This window comes from Triticum aestivum, chromosome 3B (genome assembly GCF_018294505.1).
Source record: "Triticum aestivum cultivar Chinese Spring chromosome 3B, IWGSC CS RefSeq v2.1, whole genome shotgun sequence".
In the NCBI taxonomy this organism is placed as follows: Eukaryota; Viridiplantae; Streptophyta; class Magnoliopsida; order Poales; family Poaceae; genus Triticum; species Triticum aestivum.
The window spans coordinates 768,501,669-768,524,538 of record NC_057801.1 but is presented as its reverse complement, the minus strand read 5'-3'; the positions used below and the strand labels follow the sequence as shown (position 1 = coordinate 768,524,538).

The following is a 22,870-nucleotide window of genomic DNA, read 5'->3' as shown; positions in this document are numbered from 1 at the left end:
CGGCTTGTTTGTTGAAATATATGCAATGCCAGGTTATCAAAATGATATTTTTATTTTTTTTGTCCTACTATAAATCATTCTACATTAACTCAATGAATTTAAATCAAATTTTATCAAAGCTCAGCTAAATCAAAACTTTCTTTGTCTCTTCTACCATACCCAAATCAAATCAAATCTTACCAAAATCTCAGCTAAATCGAAACCATTTTCTTCTTCACCTTCCTCTACACATACTTAAGTCAAATCAAATCTTACCAAAATCGAGTGCAAGGTATATGTCAAAATTGGTATTGGATCGTTAGAATATGTATGAATGTAGTTTTACATCATCTATTGGAAAGATGCTCCAATGCGTGGGGCCCTGTTTCAGTCGATTGAGGCGGAAAAAAAAAACATCAGTCTTCCCCCAATTTGCGAAATTTCAAACCCAATCGAACCCTTCCAAACCCTAGGGGAGCTGCGGGCGGCGGTCGCTCGCGAGCATCCAGCCATCATCGATCGCCATGGCGCCGCCTCGCCCCCCTCCGGCCCGTGGCGGGCGCCGCCCACCCCCTAAGTCTGCGCCCCTCCGTCCGGAGGAGGAGCTGCTCCTCGAGGCGGCGTCCGACGGCGACCTCGTCCTCTTCAAACGTACGCCGCCGCGCTCTCCTCCGATTCATTTTTTTTTTCTCCGGCTGGGTTGCTGGTTTGGTGCTTCTCATTGATCGGGCTCGCAGGGCTGGCGAGGATGATGGACGGCGGGCGCGGGCGCGTCACGGAGGCGGTAGAGGCCGTTGTGGAGTGCACGGCGGGGGCACTGCACCTCGCCGCCGGCCAGGGGGAGCTGGCGATGTGCAGGTACCTGGTCGAGGAGCTCCGGGTGGATATCAACGCCATCCACGACGGAGGTAAACCAAACGCCTCCATGGCGTAAAAGTCCCCACTATTTTTTCCGAATTGCGAGGGAGGATTCGTTGATATTGTGGCGCTGGTGGGTCGTTCGGGAACTCATTGAGGCCCTGTACGGTTGACAGGGATTTTGAAGGGGATTGGCAGGGATTGATGGGGATTAATCCCCCTACAAGTCAAAATCCCCTCCAATCCTATCTAATCCCCTTGGGAGGAGGTGTAACCGAACAAAGCCTGACCGATGTGCAGTTTGCTTCCAGCTAGGGATATCTGTAATTATGTACTGTTGATTTAGTAATGCCATTTCGTGTGTGAGTGCTTGGTCGCTTAATTTGTGATACAACATCTGATTTCGTGTGATTCTCCTCACGTATATATACTATTCAGTAGGAGTGCACATGCATGGCGATATGCTGATTAATTTGTTATCTTGAAACCATGTTGACCATTGTGTACTTCACAAGTTACGAAGTTACGACTGCTCTGGGGTTTCTTTTGTGCCCTGAATTGTTGGTTAGTACATCGTTACGAAATTTGGTGGCTAGTTTGGCTCCTTACTTTCTCGTTTACTGGAAATCAGGACTTGGCAAGAGCGAAATTAACTGCTTCATTGGATTGATTTTCTACGGTTACACTTATTACACGATTATGCGAAACAATACTTTTAATTGTCAGTTACCTTCTTATTCCACTGAAATGTGAAATCGCACTGGAGGTTCTTTGTGTTTGTGCTTGAGGCAGTAAGTCCAGATTAATGGACTCAGCTCATATATGAAGTTTTGATTTGTTGAATTTCGCTTCGCTGAGTATTGTTTTGATATTTCATTTTTGGTTGGTTGTTGAGTTCCTAACCGTTATCTAATTTCCGTGGCACGTTCTAAAGCAGTTGTTTCCAAAATGCTACTATTTTCCATTACATTAATTGTAAACCGTGTGCATTGTCTGATATGGTTTCTGCCTTTCTGGAAGGCTAAGAAACTCGAATCGGGCAGTGTTAAAAGTTTATAATGCTCGTGCTATATTGCATCTTTAGAAATTCTGGAATTTGTGCCATTAGTTACTCTACTTATAAGTTGCCAGCAAGAAAACTTACTAGCCAAAATGTACCATCTCCTGACGCTTGATGTGTATGTGTGTATCCTCTGATATAGCATCTGATCTTGCGATATCCGGTATGTAGTGGAAAAAAACATGATGTTCACATGATATTCATTTTTATACAACCCATGTGAGTTTCTCTTTCTCATGTTTACAGTTGAATACCCAATACTATGCCATCCTAATATTTCCTTATCTTTATTCTTAATTTTTATAGGCTGTTAATGAGTTTTAAAAGGTCTGTGCCATGCGCCCAACATTTGTATAAAGCTAAAAAGCACGGACACGGGGATGGAATAACGGGGATACACATACAGCGATATGGGGTACGGCATTTTCCATAAACAGCCATTCGGGGATACGACGAATATATATAAAATAAAATAAAAATATGCCATGTAATATACAGTTAAGACAGAAAATTAATGAGAAAGAGACCAGAATAGAGAATAGTGCCCCATTTGGTGTCTCCTTTATCAAGTGCTTGATTGATCCTCATCCCCCCATGTTATGTTGTCATTGTAAGCTGCATCCATCTTGCAAAACACATCAAACACAAACAGTAAAGAAGATTAGAAGACAAGACATAATTGGAAGACAATACAAGCATGAGCAGCAGCATAAGCATGAGCAACAGCGACAGCACAAGCAAGCAGGCAAGCAACATCCAGCAGCACAAGCAAATCTGAAGAATAAAAGAAGAAGAGGTTGAGGAAAGAGGAGAGGGGAGAGGGGAGATGCTAGTGGGTTACCTGCGAGGCTGGGGGTAGCGCCAGCGATCGCTGGTCGAATCCAGGTGTCCAGGCGGCTTGGATCCAGGAGGCTGGCGGTGCGTTCCAGTGCGACCTGGGAGGCTGGGAAGGAGTACCTCGTCCTTGAGATGAGAGCGTCCGGGAGTTCCTGCAAAATAGGTTAGGTACTGGGTTGGCCCAAGGCTGTTTTGGGCCAGGCCGTGTCCCAAACGTATACCGCACGTGTCCCGGTGTATCCCTGTGTTTTTTTAAAATTGAAATTCGGGGGATATTTCAAAATTCGTGCATCCCGGCGTTTCCCCGTATCCCGCCGTATCAGAACGGCAGTTCAGCACTTCCAGGCGTGTCCGTGCTTTTTAGGTGTAAAGTACCACGGCTGTTAATGATGCACTTGTTTTTAATAATCTGAGGAAGTGAATAAAAAAAGACGCCAATTGTATCATTGTGTGGGATTCAGTGTTTTCAACGTATTGAGAGGAGTCCTTATGACATTACTACTTACGAAGTTTTTTATCCCAAACAAGTTGGGGTAGGCTAGATATGAAACCCTTTCACGAGGACTTCCCAGGAGGTCACCCATCCTAGTACTTCCCAGGAGTTCTTATGACATTGCTGTGGATAATTCCTGTGTAAATTTTAAGATCATGCTTGTGATAAATTAATACATTTGGTAGCCAAAAGCTTCCTTAATTTGATAATACTATTTGTTTGTGAATTCTTAATGATAGGTGAAACGCCTCTGGCTTATGCAATTAATGGTGCAAATATAGCTACTGTGAAGTATCTTCTGGACCATGGCGCTGATCCAGATAAAGTTGATGACAAAGGATTTACTTCTCTCCATATTGCAGCTGAAGAAGGTCTCTTTCCAGCACTTTTTACCTCTTTATTTGTGTATTGCGCTGAAATTTCTTTTCCATGCTTTGGGGAGACATGCATAATGAAAATTATAATTGACCACGGGGTGCTTTTAGTTGTTTTATGTGATTGGTAAGTAGATGACACATGTCTTTTATTTCCCTGAACTTGTGTAGTAATTGGCACGGATTTGGCAGGGTCGATTGCGAGGATTCAACTCGCTAACTCTAATCAAGAGATTAGAACTGACCTATCAGGAAGAAATCCCTAGTCAGCTTCTCAAGAACTCAGGATAGACCGACTCTCCTGTCGACACACTCATCTGGCATAGCCTTTCTGTATTTCAGTGATGGGAAAATTCAACTCGGTGCAATGGCCGTGTAGCAATGCCCTTTATGGGCAGCCCAAACTCAGCCTCAAGCCAATTGGCGTCAACACATCCCAACCAACGCAGACAGACCAAACGACAAAAGAAGTAAACCAGTCAGTTCAATAGAATAAAATCAGTTCTCCTAGGAAGACTAAGACTACTGAACCTACTAGTGCTTATTTTTCGTAGCTCTGATCGAGCTGTTGTTCAGGGTGGAACCCAAGCGTTACAGACAGTTAGCTTTAATCCTTGGAATTCATGCATGCTAGGTGCCGAGAGATCCATACATGAGGATATGAGAGGTGCTAACTAACTGCTAATTCTGACGAATTGGCCCTAATATCTGTTCATGCAGTTTGCATGGCAAGTTATGGCTGGAGCCCGGTGGAAGTGTTCTGCAATTTGATTTCGTACCTTTTAATTTGAACTCCTTGTTCGTGTTCAGAGTGAGGAAACAAATCCACATACTGTTCTGTTTTTCCTTGAGCATGTACCTCTTTCTTGGTTCAAAGAACAAACTGTAATAGAACTTCTCATGAATTAACTCTTGAGGCACACATGAACAGATTGTAGAGGCTAGTAGATGCTGATCAATAATCTTATAGAGACCCCCCACCCCCCCTAATCTGTTATGTTTCTTACATATTAGAAGTTGTACAGAACAACGTGTGATTTACCATATATCATTGGTAAAATAAATTCGTAAATAGAATTCCTATCTAACAATGACCTATTGTAATGTTTTTTTTGTTTTATCCAGGATATTGCAATATAGTGGAGCTCTTGCTTTCTAGAGGGGCTTCTGTTGATGCATTATCTAATCGTGGTACACCACTGCACCTTGCTGCTACTAATGGTCATCATCAAACAGTGAAGATTTTGTTGGACCACAACGCTGATGTATGGGATTAATGCCTTTTAGTTCCTCAATGGTTGTGTGATTTGATGAAATTCACATTTTTAAGATGCTCTTTTGTTTCTGCTCTTGCTCATGTTCTGTTTGATTCAGTATTGCTGGGCTGATTTGTGCTTTCATTCCTGTTATGCTCTTATTTTTTAGACCATTACGGGTTGAACTAAAACATAATTTTGAGCATTTTCTGTTAACATGTGCATATTTCCCTTTTTAATGCTCTGAAGTCTCAAGTCTATATACCTACCAACCTACATGACTCTTCTTTGGCTCCCCTAATAATTGTCATTTAAGAATAGATGCTAATTGGCTTTATGTTTCTTTTCAGTGCAATAAGATTGTGAATGGTGTCTACACACCTCTCCTTGTATCTATTTATGCTCCGTCACTAAAATGTGTGAAGCTACTAATCCAGGTATTGTGGGCCCTTTAGCTTTGGTAGTGTTCAACTGTTGATGACAACTTGATTAGTATGTGAGGCTATTACTGTTTATAGTTATTTCAGGTGGTGGACTCTGTCTACACCCCAAAGAGTCCTTTTTAACACTGTTTCTTCTACATGAGCATCTTTTGTTGGCTCCATAGGATATCTTTGGGAGAGCTCCAATGCCAAGAATTCTTGAAGCTGGGTATCCCTAGCTCCAAGAAATTTGGGATTTTGGAGGAACCGTGTCAAAGATTCCCCTGTTTCTTTGAAGCCAAATGTGCCAATGGCCTGTAGCAACCAATTATTTGAACACCATCTCAATAGAGACGAGGGTTCCTCTTGTAGATAACAGATATTCAAATATAGTAATGGAACCTCAGCAAATGTCAAAAGGTCCCAGTCTCCCTGCAGCTTTTGCTGACCTCACAAGCAATTGTCTGAATCCTCAAACTCTTCTTCAGAAACATACTTCTTTCAATGTGTTTGTATTCCCATTAAACAGCATCCAAAGAAATATTTTCTGCTGCAACATGCACTTGTTCCTCCAAATGCAACTATGAACAGAATAATTTTGCTGGTTCTGAAAGAAAACTTAAAAAGAGATGAACTCCTCAGAATTTCATGAATAAGACCATATGTATCATACCAATGGACTAGCATGTGTTCTTAACTTATTGAATTCATTCTGGTTACATGTTTATACTGCCCAGTGGGAAAACCTAACATTTAATCTTGATTATTAACTGATACTTTTTATCACACGGAACTAGGATACAAATACGTTTATGGCGTGTAATTGTTGTGATTTTGAACAGCACGTTATGTCAGAATATCTGAGTGCTATTTTTTGAGAATTAAAACCATGTAAAGATATGTCCAAAACAGCCTACAGGTGGAGTAGGAAAGAGCACAAATTATGACATGTTTAAGAGGACGCGCATGTAACATTTTTTCATATATAGGCTGGTGCTGATGTAAATGGTGTGGGTAATATAACCCCGTTAATAGCTGCTGTTGGGTTAACTGAGTGCATGAAGTGCTTATTGGAAGCTGGTGCTGACCCAAACGTCCCTGATGAAGTATGTGTCTTCTCCTTTGTTTCCCCATTTCTGCTATTGTCGTCAGCATCATGCAGTTATCTTTGTTACTTGTGAAGATATCTTATTCAATAAGAACTTGTTTTAGTCGGCCATGTATTAGTAAAGAATTCCTACAACAATGTAATTTAACACATCGGTTTGTCTAAGTTGTAGAATTGCTTTATTTTATCTAGTTAATTTAAAAAGCTTAGCATATATTGGTGGATAATAGCCCAATACATCCGGGCTGTTACGCCTCATTTGTTTTACTTTCCCTTTTTCTTTAGCAAATTTCGTTTCTGGACTCATGTTCTCTTTACCATTAACAGTTTGGCAGGATGCCAATAGAGTTTGCGGCAATATGTGGTACACGAGAAGATGTTGAGATCCTATTTCCTTTAACTTCTCGTATTCCGTCTGTACGTGATTGGAGTGTCAATGGAATAATATGTCACGCATACTCATTGCCAGGGCAAAAGGTATGATTGTATGAGCTGGGCGAAAAGGCTATATTTAACTTTAGACTAATAATGCTAGTGTTCAAGTTGACTTATGATCAAGTTTTGGCTTAAAGAAACACCCTCCTGTTTTATAGTTTATTTTGCTCATCATTGAAATGAAATGTGCAAGTGCTGGAATAAGCATATCCACATGTTATTTATGAATGGAAATTTGAAACGGGTGCAGGGGATATTTTTTAATTTTTATATGTGAAAGGACCAATTCTTTCTGCAGGTATAGAAATGATGAGCAATTGTATTTGGGACATTTGTATGCTAGCTTAGCTACATTTCTTACTTTTCAGCTCAATTTCAGGTACTTGCTTTGTGATATCCTTCTCCATAAATCTTTGTTCAATACCTGTCTTTCTTGTTCAGTTCTATGAGAGGGGGTTGGAAAGGGACACCACTAGTTTGAAATTTCAAGGAAGAAAGGCACTCGAGAGAAAGGATTAGCATTCTGCAATTGAACTATACATTAAGGTATGATATCCCACATTTTCGCCATTGATAATTGATTTTCCTTCCTAGGTTATTTGGAGTGCTTTCATAGCTTCATATTTTTCACTCCCAAGATTCCTGTTCCCTATTCACCTGTTAGTCACTGATTATACCTGGAAATCTCAGAGACCCAGACACGTGTTTACTTGAACCTATGAGTGTTCTGTTCATAGAATATGTCAAATTTTACTTTTATCTGTGATAAATCTATAGGTAAAACAAGATCATTCAGGATCAGTCTTTGTATCGCTCTTGTGTGTTAACGTAGGGACCCCATAAAAGACAAACTTATCAGTTAAACTATGATACACATCGAATTGGCATGTTTGCAGCTGTGAATTTTGCATACATTGGTTGGATGTTTCCCAACTAAGAGCGCGTTTGGAAATGTAGTATTTTTGGTGTTTTGAAATGTATAATGGTAGTTATGACGGAGTGCAGCACCGGGGAAGACCGGCTTGACCATATTATAGTCTTCCGCTTCCTCTTAAGGGATGCGTGAACTTGAATAAGGTTTATTTATTTTGTCTTACGTCGATGCAGCCCCTAGGTATGTACGCATGGAGGTTAGTGAGGATGAAGCAACCCCTGGGTCCGGCAAATAGAGGGAACACTACGAGACAACCCCTGAGCTGACTACTTGGGGTTTCGCTTTGCGCAATGCAACCCCTGAGTCTGGCTACATAGGGATAAGTTTGGTTTCAACACATAAGTTTATTCCAAGGGGTTCATTTTTAGTTTTAGCAATAAAAAACAGTAGATAAAGGGAATCACAAGGCTCTTTTTATTGGGATGTATTTTCTTTCAAAAAACGTTTGATCAAGCTAAACAAGTATTCGAAAGCCTAAAAGGAAATAACTTAAAGCATAAAAAAGACGTAGCTAGGCAGCGTTCCACGTGTGTGGTGTAACCCTTCCAGTCTTCCCGTTGTGAAGCCTATAGTCTCCATCGCTGAGCACCTCGTGGATGATGTAAGGTCCCTCCCAAGGGGAGGAAAGCTTGTTCTTTGGTTTTTGGTTCAGACGCAACACTAGGTTGTCAATGTAGAACTCGCAAGCCCCGACACACCGACCTCGATACTGGCACAACTTTTGCTGGTACAAAGCCGTGTGTTTGAGGGCAATCAATTTAGCCTCCTCTTTGGCGTTGATGTGGCTTTTTCGGGCTTCCTCTGCAGCATCTTCGTCGTACCCCCGGATGTGTGGTGAATCATACTTGATATCTCACGGGAGGACCGCCTTGGTCATGTACACCATTAAGAACGGTATATATCCCGTTGACCAGTTTGGAGTTGTGCACAAGGTCTTGAGGATGAAGGCAGCTCGTCCACCCACTTCCAACCGCCTGCTTAATCGGGGTGATGAGACGAGGCATGAGGCCCTGCATTATGAGCCTGTTAGCCCGCTCTACATGTACATGGGACTGTTGGTGTGATACCGATGCAGCAGCAACAACAACAACAACAACAACAAAGCCTTTAGTCCCAAACAAGTTGGGGTAGGCTAGAGGTGAAACCCATAAGATCTCGCAACCAACTCATGGCTCTGGCACATGGATAGCAAGCTTTCACGCATCTCTGTCCATAGCTAGCTCTTTGGTGATACTCCAATCCTTCAGGTCTCTCTTAACGGACTCCTCCCATGTCAAATTCGGTCTACCCTGCCCTCTCTTGACATTCTCCGCGTGCTTTAGCTGTCCACTATGCCTGGTGAGTCTGCCGACCCGTTAGCTTTTTCCCTGAAGGCTTGAGGGGCCTGCGATTGGGATATTTGTGTGACAAGCAACGTCAAGCATAAAGACAGAACATTGGGCCAACAACGGAAACTCACCCATTTGGGTTGGATGGCTTGCGCACCCCCACCTTCGGTTGCTGGGAGGGATGGGTGCATTGCCCTGAGGCACTTCCGAGGTAGGCATTCCAGATCCTCTATGGAATAGCGAGATCGGCTTCACCTGCGATCTTCTTTGGGCTTCAAGCCTCTCAGCTCTCGTCTTGCAAGCTCCATTGAGGTCTTCTGAGGTGTGCAACCTCTTCACAAGCAGCACAAGGCGGGGCACGACAACAGATGTGCCAACGCTCCCTCCGGACTCTGCTCCTGATACCAGACGCATTAGTCACAACAACTCTGTAGGTGGCAGCTTACCGTGCTGTGGAGGCAGGGATATGAGAAGAACTTGAAAACTTGCATGAGAGGTCGGAATGTACATAAGATAGGTACAACCAAGGCAAGAAATTTGTAAGGCCCAAAGAAGATCGACCCTTACATTGTTAGGCGAAGCCCATGATGGAAGGGCTCCACTGCAACCTCGAGGTAATCTCATCCAAAGGGACGTGCATCACAAAATGCATGTGTGACTTAAGCTCAGATTTCGAGACCTCCACGCGATTCAGGCAAGGATCGTTCGGTCCTTCGTAATCAAACATTGGATGTACCCACGCTGCCAAAGGCTGGAAGTTTCTCTCCAGCTAAGTCTTCAGAATCTGCATCCCTCCAAGGCCGCCGTTCTTAAGCCAGAAGACCTCCTGAACGAGCAGACCAACTCCTTGATAAGGTTTGTCTGCCTCCCAGGATTCTAGTTCTCGAGGAGGTGAATTTTCAAAGGGCGGCGGACAGTTACGTCTATTCCTGCGGGATGGTCCGGAGTGTAGATCCAACCTCTTTTCCACTTCCTTGTCGCTGTAGGCACCGAGATGTTGAAGTAATCTAAATCCGGGCAAGGTCGAATGGCGACTCCTCCAGAGTCCGTCTCCATCTTGAAGAAATAGCACCAAAGCCCCAAGTGCAGCGAGATCCCCAAGAGGCATTCACACGGCGTAATAAAGTAGTCAAGGTGTAGAACCCCGTTTGGTGTGATGTGATGCAATTGGCAATTGTAGAAGAGAAGGTTGAGCACAAAATTATGCAGGGGCAAGTAGAGGCCGTGGCAGAGAAAGGACGTGTGGATAACTCTGTCCTAGCTAGTTGGAGTTGGAACAATATCCACTCTCTTGGCTGGCGTCCACAGAAGTACACGCTCCTAGGAGGGAGGAATCCTTGCCTTACCAGATCTGTCAGCTAAACGTAAGTATTGGTGGAGATGGACCACCTCCCCTCACCCTTGCTGACGGTCGACGCTCCGGTGGCCGACATTGCAATGCGGCTCGTGGTGTCCATCGCCGCCGTGCCATGACACTCTCCGCGATTAGCACCCGGGGTGGTCCTCCTTGACATGTCACCTCCGAAGGCGATAGCTTCGGATCCAGGCCTTCACCGTCATTGGAGGACGAGAGGCGCAAGGAGGAAGAAAGATGGAGGGGGCGGCGTGTAGGCTCTGTCAAATGGCACGGGATACGGAGTGATGACCCTTTCCGTAAAGGCTGTGTCAAGATTAGCTGACACGTGGGGCATGAGCACGAGGGGCAAGACACTATGTTGGCGAAAATTCGGGCTCCTCGATGGGCCTTGGACTACTTAGTGAGATCCCGGCCTGGCCCAAGCAACTGGGAAGCGGAACCCCCGTCGACATTCAACCTGAGCAGAGTCAAGACTTTCGAGGCCGGGTTTTTTGAAGAATCGAAGAAGGAACCAACGGGCATTGCAGTCCATCGGAGGTCACAAAGGAGCCCGCCAGGATGTCGCCTCAAGAACTCAAGATCAACTACCAGTCAGGCAAGAATTCTAGACGAGCTCGGGGCTACTGACGGTGTGCAGCACCTGGGGTGGCCTCTCGGATGGCAAACCATACCATGTGCTGTGGGCCGACCTCAACGCCCAACGGGTCCGGGCGCCTTCCAGAGCCCCAGTCGTGCAAGAGCCCTCCCATACGAAGAAACCTGCCTTGACATGCAAGTCAAGGCTCTCCCACCGATTGAAGTCCTATGTCAGTTAGGAAACTTGTAAACCCTAGGCCTCGCTATAAGACAAGGCTAGGGGTAGTTCGAGGGCCATGGACATCAGAGTCATCTTCTCGGTAGCTATGATTACCTCATACTTGTAACCCCCTCACACGAGGCGTTTCCCACCATCAATTAAAATAAAGCAGGAGTAGGGTATTACCTCGACCATGAGGGCCTGAACCTGGGTAAATTCCCTGTGTGCGATCCCCTGTGGTACTTCCGGTCGCGCTCTCCGCAGTACTGACTGACGGTTTTCAGTATCGTCAAGTTGCAGAAACTAGGCTGTTCAGTTTGGACATATAGGTGCAGCAATTCATTTGTGCTCCAGTGTAATGTGTTTTATGCATTTGTGCTGTACATTACAGCTGCATGATGTTTGGCGCGTTGGTCCATTTTATTACAAGTCTAATTCCTCAGAATGGTATCATATCTGAGTCGTGTCAGGGTTAGTGTTTCCTCTTACCTCCCACCCAACTCCCTTCTCCAGCCACCATTCACAACCAGATTGTGTCCCTCTTAGTGGGAACGGCTAAATTTCTGTTCCTCTTAGTGGTAACGGCTCAATTTCTGCTGGTGATCAGCTTGGAATTTAAAAAAATATTTGGCAATTTCGGTTGAATACAACTGGTAACTGGCCCTTTTTTTCTCTTCCTTTTGAGGGAAACTAACCGGCCTGTTCTTGATAAAAGACAGAGTCTTGTATTTTACTCATTTCTGCTTTTTCAATCCTTCCTCGGTGGTAATGTTGAAATTGTTTTTAGGTGTTTCAGTCCAGTCATTCAGTGCATGTTTTAGCACTCAGTAAATGCTAGTTTTATTTGGTTGAGTGTAGGCAATGGGCCTTGATTATGAGGATGCGACCCTGTACTCAGATAGGAGTGTCTGTTTTCTCCAAATTGGCGAGGGAGACAAAGCCTTTGCGGATGCTTATACTTGTAGAATGATGCGCCCTGACTGGCCAAAGGCCTGCTATCGGCAGGGAGCATCTCTAATGCTGATGAAGGTGAGCTCAGCCGAACTGTTTTATCTTAAAATCATTTTCATAGAAAAACTTGTAACTTTGTATACGTTCTTTTTTGTTTGTCCAGGATTATGAAAAGGCCTGTGGTGCCCTTTTTGATGGTTTGAAAATGGACCCACGGAATCTTGAGATTGAGAACGCTTTACGGCATGCTATATCTTTCATACAATTTTACTGCACATTGTATTTTATTCAAGATGCCAACAGTGCTACACTAGCAGTCACCAGAGCTAAAAATCTTTGAAACACGACCACCAAGGCCTTTTTTCAACTTGTTAATATCATTTGGTTAGCAACTGCTGTGGAAGACATGAAAAAACAGAGATAATTCAAAAAGTGGCATACTCTCGAATCATCAATCTCTAAATATGAACAGCGTTTCCGGTTCCCGGCGGCGGTATTGGGCACCAGCTATACCGCTGTGATCTTGAACCCTGGTTGCGTGGTACTAGTACTTATGACTGCTGTGTAATATGCAGGGAGGCTATGGATTCCTTGAGGATATCTCGGGGCGCTAAGAAGACTGTATCGAAGTGCCCATAGGAGCTTTGTTTACCGCCTGCCTGCAGTCTGCTTGCTTGTGCATGATTTTTTCTGAGCTCTGCCCATATTCTTTTATATTGTACTCCCTCCGTTCCTAAATATAAGTCTTTGGAAAGATTTCACTATGGACCACATACGGAGCAAAATGAGTGAATTTATACTCTAAAATGCATCTAGATACATCAATCTCTACAAAGACTTATATTTAGGAACGGAGGGAGTAGACAGAGAAGCAGTTAGAAGCTTCATTTTCTGATCCCACCTTTGTCATGCAGTCCCCAAATTCCTTGCTTTTTACGGCATGGTCTCTACCAGACCACTGCAGAAGGCAAAATGGATACAGGAGGGACCTCCATTTGTGTTTGGTCTCATTATAAAGGGCTTGAAGTAATGTGGAGTAACTTTTGCTTTAGATCAAGAGATACGTGATTTACATCTACTGCCAATTTGCAACTTCTCTCTGTTATGATCGATATGGCGGAGATAACCCCTTCACCCTACGACAATAGCAAACGACCAAGGATCCTAATTAAAGTCCTATACTATATGAATTTCTTACTTCTTTTCGCCTGTTCGGCATTGCCACATGGGCGACATATGTGTGGATGTCCTAGCCGATGTGTACTAGCCAACCCACTCCACACGGGTTCTTGTTCAACAAGTGGAGCCGCTTTCTATTATACGGTTTGACCTTCAAGTTCAAGGTACCACGGCGGCCGCCATGCCTGCTATTTAGGCTTCGGCCTAACAAACAGTAAACCGTAACCCTTCAAATTGCCTGCTATTATGTTTGAGCATGTTGGAACTTCAGTAATCATTGTTATTTCTTTGTGCTATATGAAATGAGTAACATAACGTAGAAATTTGTTCTTAGTGTGCTCTAGTTTCTTCATTGATGCTTTGGTCAGTGATTCCCTAAATTATCAAAGAATATTTAATCTGAATTACTCACTAGACGCATTTAGATTTCAAGGGGAGTATGGAACAATCAACTAATTCCAGACTTTGATTTCTTATTTTATTCTAAATTACAGAGTAGGGCATCTGGACCACTGTTCAAGAAATCTTCCGATTCACCAATTAATCTTCCGATTTATCGCTAATCGGAGGGTGACCGATATGATTATGCCTTATCTTTGCCGTTTATCTTTTGGACCGATTTATCATTCTGGCAAGCGATTTATCGGGAATCTACCGATATATTAGACCTATTCATCGCACTATGTTGGTAAAAACTATGTTTATTTATGTTTTGTGGACCTTGTTACGGAATATGTACTATTGCCCTATTTTTTTTGTCATTTTAGGAGGATTCAAAGGCTAGAAATCAAGGTAACACTTCTGTAAAATATTGTTTTAGTGTTGAATATAGTGTATTTTAGTGTTGGGAACCTGATATTTGCAAAAAAAATATCCGATTAATAGTCGATCGATAAAATCAATTAATCGGTCGATTTTCGATGAATCTCTAATCCCTAGCTGACCGAGACGATAACGATACGCGATATCCTCAATGTTGATCTGGACTGCAAAAAAATGAAGGTTGGAACAAAGCCAAATAACATGTATCTCTGACAGTATTTATTGGAAAATTTCTATAGAACACTGCACCTGATTAGCATATGCCAGACAACACAAGATGATGTTATTGCCCAACCACATTATAAAGTTGTAGTCATTTGCTGGGCACTTCTTAGAGGCGGAGCTATGTGTACGGGCTGTTGCCCCAGCCTTGGATCATTTCTGAAGGAATTTTTTGAGGAGGACTAAGGTTAGTTTTTCAGAGGAGGACTTTGATCAGACTATAAGGGTTGGATGCGCTTTGCTGCTCAGTTGGTGTTGCTAGTTTCTTAATATAAAAAAATTAGTCCCTCTGTTTAAAAAATATGAAATGTATTACTTTTTTTAAAAGTCAAATGACCTTTTAAGTTTGATCAAATTTATAAGAAATATATCAAAATCAATCATATCAGATCGGTATGGTTAGATTCATCATGAAATGAAGTTTCATATTCTTTTTTATTTAATATTATGGATCTTGAAATTTTTTGCTTTGAACTTGATCAAAATTGAAGACATTCGACTTTCCAAAAAATAACACCCCTTATATTTTGGAACTGATGGAATATTTAGTTTGGCGGGCGCGGAAGATGATGGAGTGCGTTTTATTTTTATTTACAATGCGGTGATTTGATGGGCATTCGTGGTGTGGTTCTGTGTTATCCGCTAATCAACATATATTTATGTGAATTTTTTTCACATTGATGGCTGCATGTACGATCGGGGGAGATGATGGACTACTATATTGGTGCTACAATATCGCATAGTGGTGCTTCTTTTTCTAGGTGGTGATAGGGCGCGCGAGATTGATATATTTTAGGGCATTCTTGCTGATTGATTTGAAAAATCGTTGGCCCAGTCAAAACCGTAAACTAAATCCAAAATTAAATACCTTATAATTGAATAAAAGAGCTTCAAAATCAGGGAACATAGGGTCGAAATTGGGTGTGGCCAATTCTAAATTGAAGACCCCAATTAATTGGGAGGCCTTAAAAATTAGAAATCACAGTGTGTATATAGTAGTACAAAAGAAATGAACGAGAGATATTTGAGAAATTGTTGACTCGGGTCAAAATCGGGTGACACAATTCTAATTCGAAGACCTTAATTGAATTTGTGTTTTTTAAAACTAAAAGTAGGGAGCATAATGTTACCGGGGACAGTACGAGAAAATGTTACCGGGGACAGTACGAGAAATTGTTGGCTCCACCGTCATGGCCACAGGCCACCGCTCGCTCCCCGTTTCCTCTGCTCTTCCTCTGCCGCCCCAAAACCCTACCAACTGCCGCCGATCCACCGCCGGCACACGCGCCCCCCGCCGCGGCCATGGCGCCGCCCCCCGCCCGCGGTAAGCGACCCCCCCCCCCCCCCCCCAAACCCAAACCCATGGCCGGCACCTGCTAAACCGCGGGTGAGCCCTACCGCTGACACCCGACCCCTCTCCTCCCCCACCCTGCAGGTCCCGGCGCGCTGGAGCGGCGGCTTCTCCAGGCGGCGGCCGAAGGCAACCTCCAGCTCTTCAAGAGTGCGTGCTCGCGTCCCGCTCCGCCCGCGGATTTTGGTCTCTGGGAGCTGGATCGAGCGCCGATTTTGACAGATTTTTTCGGATTTTGTTGGGTCCGTACATGCAGGGACCGCCAGCGCGCTGGACGGCGGCAAGGGCCGCCTCAGGGACGCGGTGGAGGCCGTGACGCTCCAAGGGCGAGGCTCCGGGGCGCTGCACTTCGCCGCGCGCCGTGGGAGGATGGCGGTGTGCGTGTACCTGGTCGAGGAGCTCCGCGTGGACGTCGACGCCACCGACGAGACAGGTGCGCACTTGCTCTCCCTCCCTCCTCGGTACGAAAGCAAGTCCCTTGTTTTCTTTCCCTCTAGAGTAGATGATTTGAGGTTGGTTGACCTGGCTGCCTTGGTGCTTATATATATATATATATATATATATATATATATATATATATATATATATATATATATATATATATGCCACTTTTACCTTGGCGATTGCCTTGAAGTGGGACGGGAATTGAACTAATTTATGCCAAAAATGTTGTGCATTTTTCGGACTTGATTTAGCTTATTTTGTTGAGAAATCTAAGGCTTATAACTTGTCAATTGGCCCTGAGTTTCAATCATACATCACATTACTTTGTTTGCACTAATCTCATCAAGTTCATTTATTCCAGATGCAGCGTGTACTGTTTTGACAGAGTTGTTTCAGTAGAAAGACTATTATTGCTCCTAGTTCCGACTTCTGAATGTGCTGTTGTATGTAAAAAGTTTGCATGTGTATTCTGGAAACAGATGCATGTTTATATTGCAAAACCTTTACATGACTTTCTTCTATTTCTTGGGTAATTTTCTGTTGTTTCGTTTATGAGTCTCTTATTTAGTTTCTTCTACTTTGATGTTCCTGATAGGCTATACACCTCTGGCTCATGCAATTATTGCTGGCACTGTGGACACTTTCCAGTATCTTCTTGATCATGGTGCTAATCCAGATAAACCTGATGGACAAGGGTCTACGCCTCTCCATTTGGCTGCTGCACGAGGTCTCTCCCTATGTGTACTTATCTTGTTCCTCTGTGTCTTGAAATTCTTTGTTTGTGTGTTCTGGGGTGATGTAATGAAACTTGAAACGGATCATGTTATATACTCCCTTTGTAAACTAATATAAGATCTTTTAGATCACTAAAGTAGTTATTTAGAAGATCTTATATTAGTTTACAGAGGGAGTACATTATAAGTAAGAAGGTAGGAAATGCACATGTCCTAATTGGTTGTGCATGTGCATAGATATGACAGTGTCATCTGAGCATTTAGAGCTTTCTCTGTGACAAATGAGTTGTTTATTAATTGCTATCTTTTAAGTCTAAAAAATCCATTTATCAATGTGCATGTGTGTATGTATCATGAATTATGTAGTCCTTGCCACAAAATGAGCTGCATTACATAAATTCAATATAGGTAAATTCAGAAGTGATATAATTTATTGCATGTCGGACAAAAATAGTAAAATATGAATTTATTTCAAGCCACTATTCATACTTGTGAGGGTAGGCCTGGCGCAGTGGTGAAGTCCTCCCCACTTGTGCCAAGAGGTCCTGGGTTCGAATCAGCCTCTCTGCATTGCACTTCGCAGGGGTAAGACTAGGTTCCTATAATCCCTCCCCAGACCCCACCTTGTGTGGGAGCTTCTATGCACTGGGTCTGTCCACTATTCATACTTGTGGGTATTTCACTGACATCTATTCAATTATGTAAATCCAGAAGTTACCTTGTTTATACCCCTATCAGCTTTAAGATAGCAAATATGAACTTGTTTACAGCCACTGTTTGCAGTTACTGTTGCTGGTTATACATTTATAAGTGAGTGATGTCACATTCATATATTACCTTTTTTTATTAGTTGGTTCTCATTGCAATAATTTTCCCGATGTTTGCAACGTAGTTATTTTGCAGTTACTTCCTAAGGTAAATGAATACATATCCAAATCTTATGTTGCATGAAAAACATAATAAAATGAACCTCTTAACATTGGAGGTGTAGTTCACACTAGATTGTCTTCCGCAGATTTCAATGTTTACATATAGCAAACAAATCTAGCAAAGAAGTGTGAGGCTATGCACTCCTATTTTCTCGATAACTTGGTACCACGTGGGTTCCTAAATTGTTTAAACACACTGTAGAATTTATACTCATTAATTTACTGCCTCTGTTTATTTTTACTTGCGATTTAGGACATTGACACGGTCTTTGACAAACATGTTTGGCCATTACATTTCATAGCTATTTGTTAGTAAGAGTTCATAAAAGTTTGATTACTTGAAAATATTTTCTGATAAATCCATGGGTCATTTTCATGTGCCAAATCATAATAATTCTTTCTTATCATTTAATCATTTAGGTCATCGACATGGTTCCTGACAAACATGTTTGGCTGTTACTTTCCATAACTATTTGTTAGTAAAAGTTCATAAAAAATTGATGACGCGAAAGTTCTTGTCATGACAAATCCATGGGTCATTTTGATGTGCTAGATCCTAATAGTTCCTTTTTGCTTATCATTTAGGAGATTGACACGGTCTCTGTCAAACATGTTTGGCCATTACTTCTCATAACTATTTGGTAGTATAAGTTCATAGAAGTTTTGTTACATGAAAGTATTTTTCATGAAAAATCCATGGTCATTTTCATGTGCAAAATCCTAATAAATCTGCAGGTGGAGTAACTATTTTCATCTATACCATCACTTATGTGCAACTTTCATCTACAAAACCAGGTTGTGTCAATGACATGTAGGGTCTGGTCCTACATGTCATTGACATAGGCTTGGTGGTATAAATGAGAAGTGTTTTTCCCCCCAAAGTTCACTGCACGCATTCTAGCATGTCATTTATTTGAGAACGGAGGTAGTATTCCTATACAACTAGCTAATTGAACATATTGCTTTGAAAACTTTGATCCCATATTGCTTTCACTAACAAAAGGAAATTCACAATAACAGCAGCAGCAGCAATACCAAATAACCTGTTGGATATTATGTATTATGCAAATTATCTATGGAATTTCCACATTGTTATGAATTAAAACCTGCTTTGTATTTCTCATTCAGGAAATTGTGAAATAGTAAAAGCCTTGCTTTCAAAAGGGGTCATGTTGATTCATTGTGTGATACTGGAACACCACTGCACACGGCTGCTTTCTGTAGGCAGGATGGTGCTATGAAGATTTTGTTGGACCACCATGCAGATGTACGTCACTTGTTTGTGTACCCTTCCTTCTTGGGTTAACAGGGTCCACATTATTAAATACATGATTGTTTTGTCTGGTACTACTTTGTCAACTGCCCATATACTAACAAAGATATCTTTTTTTAATGATAAAAAGATCAAACATGTTTGCCAACATTCATCATGTAAGGGTACTGATTTTCTTAATATTTCTTCTCAGTGTAACAAGATATTCAACACTGTCTATTCACCTCTTATTGCGGCTCTCAATGTTGGCTCTCTCAATGTTAGCCCGCTGAAATGTGTGAAGCTTCTGATTAAGGTATGGTGCATTCATCTCATTTCATTGACATCTTTTGAACTGTTGGTAAGTATCACATGAAAAAGGAAGGAGGACAAATGATGGCATGCTTATTTAGAAGGGTCTTTGCAACCTTTTCCGTGTTAGGCTGGCGCTGACGTGAAGGGTGTTGGCACTATGTCCCCCTTAATAATTGCTGCCAACAATGGCTTAACTGACTGTTACAAGTGCTTACTGGAGGCTGGTGCAGATCCTGATGTTGGTGATGATGTAAGTTTCAACTTTCACTCCAGCAACATGGAGTGGCTTTTCACGCATGGTAATTATGTTAAGAAACTAATGTAAAACTGTGCTGTGTTAAGAAACTAATGTAAAACTGTGCTGTGTTGTTAAGGCTAAGCAATACTTAGTCGTCTATTATTTTCACCCTCAAACCCTATCTATGAAGTCCATTAATGATTCCGGTTGGTCCTTGGTGACCATGAAGGCATGAATTTACACCATTATTCTTAGATGCACAATCGATCCATATGCCATCATACCCGATGTTCCAATTGAAGTGCAATCCTTGTGGTTAATATTATATATTTCTATCATTTACGAATGATGTGAATCTGTACAAGATGATGTCGCTGGAGTGACTGACAATAATTTGGTGGAATGATAAGTGAGTTCTTGTTCAGTGCTTTGAAGCATTATCTTCTGAAGTTCTAGTCAGATGTGTAATTACTGCTTTAAGATGTTGCTCTATTAAAACTGAAGGGGTTTATTTTTTCTTATTTATTTGAACCATAGTGTTGAATATCTAAATATTTTTATCATATACCTCGTGTTCATACTTCATTCCCTGGCCGTGCTTCTGTTGTATTACCATTCTGCAAATGCTTCAGTGAAACTCATGTTTGTTTTATTTTCAACAGTTTGGCCACCTTCCAATAGAAATTGCTGCATATAATAATAGACGGGAAGATGTTAAGATCCTACTTCCAGTAACTTCACGTACTCCATATGTGCGAGACTGGAGCGTTGATGGGATAATTCGTTGGGTGAAATCAATGCCATCAGTGGAGGTATAACTTGAGGCATCGCTGCCAATATAAGTTGCTTTGTATAGGTTCTTCAGCATGTCCTTAACTTAAAAATAGATACTTAATCCTTGTGGGAGGATTTGATGTGAAGCTTACTGTGGTATGTGAAAGAAGTAGTTTATTGTGCAGTCATATAAATGAGTGAACTGGATCAATAAAATGTTCAGATCATAAATATTTTGTCTTCTAAAATCTTCTCATGCCCTTCTGATGTAGCTCATGTAAGTATGTAAGTCTTATGTCCTTGCCACACATCCTCATTACTTGTGCCAAATGATTTGTTTGCTGTTTCAGAATGATCCCATGAACCAAATGAATCCAGCTGATCTCAAGTTAGAAGGAAGCAAGGCATATAAGAGAAAAGATTATGCTACTGCAGTCAAACTTTACTCTATGGTAAATTATTGCACCATATCTTAGCCTACACTTGTTTTGCTGTTGTATGATAACTAAAACTTTAAATTGAGAGTTGGTGTGCTTTGTATTATTTTGAATCTCTAGTAAGAATTTGGTAACACTAAAGTGTATGTGCCTCCTTTATTTGTTCTTTTGCTGTTTTAATTTTCTTTCTATAAGGATTGCATTTATGTTTAGAAAGTCTATTGATGCAAATTCCCTGCATGGCTGTTACAGAGAACAAATTTCTGCTGTGCCTAAGTACAAACGTTACTAAGTTTTTCTGCATTAGTAACAGAAAACCCAGTAGGATATAAACACGGTAGATTTACTGCAAAATTTCAATTGTAACTCTGGCATCAAGCCATCAAATAGTATATCTGTTAGAAAATTGCAATTTCAATTGTAACTCTGGCATCACCATCAAATAGTATATCTGTTATAGAAAATTATCAGTAGTTCATCTTATTATATTGGATTGGATAGAGGGGAGTAAAGCTTTGGTTTCGATGGATGGGTCTTAATTTCAGCATCCTAGCGTGTATCGATTATTGTTTCTCAGGTAATCAATAGCTAGTTTCCGCTAGCCCCAGCAATTTTCTTGTGTGCGTACCTGACAACAATGCAGTAGTATATGTGGGTCGTAGCAATAACCCAGTGTGCTAATTTTTTGTTTGTTTGTTTGTTAATGTAGGCAGCAGACCGCTGCCCTGATGACGCAACACTGTACTCAAATAGGAGCCTTTGCTGGCTTAAGATGGGTGAAGGAGACCAAGCTTTGATGGATGCTGGAGTTTGCAAGATTAGGCGCCCAGGTTGGGCAAAGGCCTGTTACCTGGAAGGATCTGCTCAAATGTTACTGAGGGTACCATTTTTTGCTACTCATGAGCGCATTTGCTCGCTATGTTAAATGCTTTTTTAGTGATGCAGCAACCTTTATGCGTGCAGGACTATGAGAAGGCGTGTGATGCATATCTTGATGGACTCAAACTGGATCCAGCAAATGTTGACATCGAGAACTCATTACGGTAGCGTACTTACCCTGGCAGTGTTGATAATCCTATTCGTACATCTCATGCATCTATTTCTTTCATGTTGAAACATACATGGTGACTTTGTCCAATAGATTAGAATAACTCTTTTTATGTGGTAAACATTTGTTTCCTGTTTGAATCATCTAGAACATCATCAACGCATCTGCATTTCAAACGCTTTAGTAATTGCTGTAATTTGTTATGCAGGGAGGCTGTAAATTGCTTGAAGACATCTCATGCCCCGAAAAAGTTGTAAGAATAGTCAACTATCAGGGGAAACCTTGCTATTCACAGGAGCAGCACGACTGATGCCAGTTCCCTCGGTGCGTGTGCAACGGAGTGTTGAGTTTAAAACATAACTTGCTGTTGTAAACTAGGGTGGTTTAATTTTTGCCAATGCTCGATTAGGCCGGCCATGAAGAATTACCATGTTTCTTGTTTGTGCCTAGTATGTTTAGCCTAGAAATGCTGGACACGCATGTGGGTCACCACATAACATGCACTACGTACGACCTTACTTGGTGCCATTGAATGCTAGTCGATCAGTGGCGAGCGAGATTGGAATGGATGCTAGTTGATGTTTGCATGCCCGCCCACTGGTGTGGTTTAGCCGTTTCATGGAATGTGCAGTGTAGTTGTGCTTTAGGAACACCCGGTGGATATGGATGTGAGGCTGCTTTTGCTATTGAGCTTGGATTCTTGATACTAGTATTGCCGATACTTTTCTACTCCCTCCGGCTGGTGTCAAAAACGTTCTTATATTTTGCGGCAGAGGGAGTACTTTCGAGTATTGGAGCCCTTGTGTTTGTCTGCCTCCTCGAGATGATATCATCATCAGGGGTCTCTAGCGGATACAAGAGCAAATAAATGTATTATTAGACTCATTTTAACAACTTTGGGAGACAACGCATCACATGAGGTGGTTTGCGTTATGCT

General features: G+C 42.0%; 1 protein-coding gene and 1 pseudogene across 2 annotated transcripts; both read left to right on the top strand.

Moving 5' to 3' along the window:
• Positions 1–391: 391 nt before the first annotated feature.
• On the top strand, positions 392–12,636 carry LOC123066451 (serine/threonine-protein phosphatase 6 regulatory ankyrin repeat subunit B-like). Of its 2 annotated transcripts, none has more exons than XM_044489529.1 (10): positions 392–630; positions 717–887; positions 3,467–3,598; positions 4,727–4,866; positions 5,208–5,294; positions 6,269–6,385; positions 6,715–6,864; positions 7,264–7,368; positions 12,096–12,266; positions 12,352–12,636. In XM_044489529.1, exons 1-8 carry the CDS (start codon positions 504–506, stop codon positions 7,339–7,341), a joined length of 1,002 nt encoding a protein of 333 aa, XP_044345464.1. In that variant the 5' UTR covers positions 392–503; the 3' UTR covers positions 7,342–7,368; positions 12,096–12,266; positions 12,352–12,636. The 2 variants fall into 2 exon arrangements, with proteins under 2 accessions (XP_044345464.1, XP_044345465.1); XM_044489530.1 differs by having other exon boundaries at positions 7,202–7,368.
• A 2,960-nt stretch (positions 12,637–15,596) lies between these two features.
• On the top strand, positions 15,597–22,614 carry LOC123066450 (ankyrin-2-like; annotated as a pseudogene).
• The last annotated feature ends 256 nt before the right edge of the window (positions 22,615–22,870 follow it).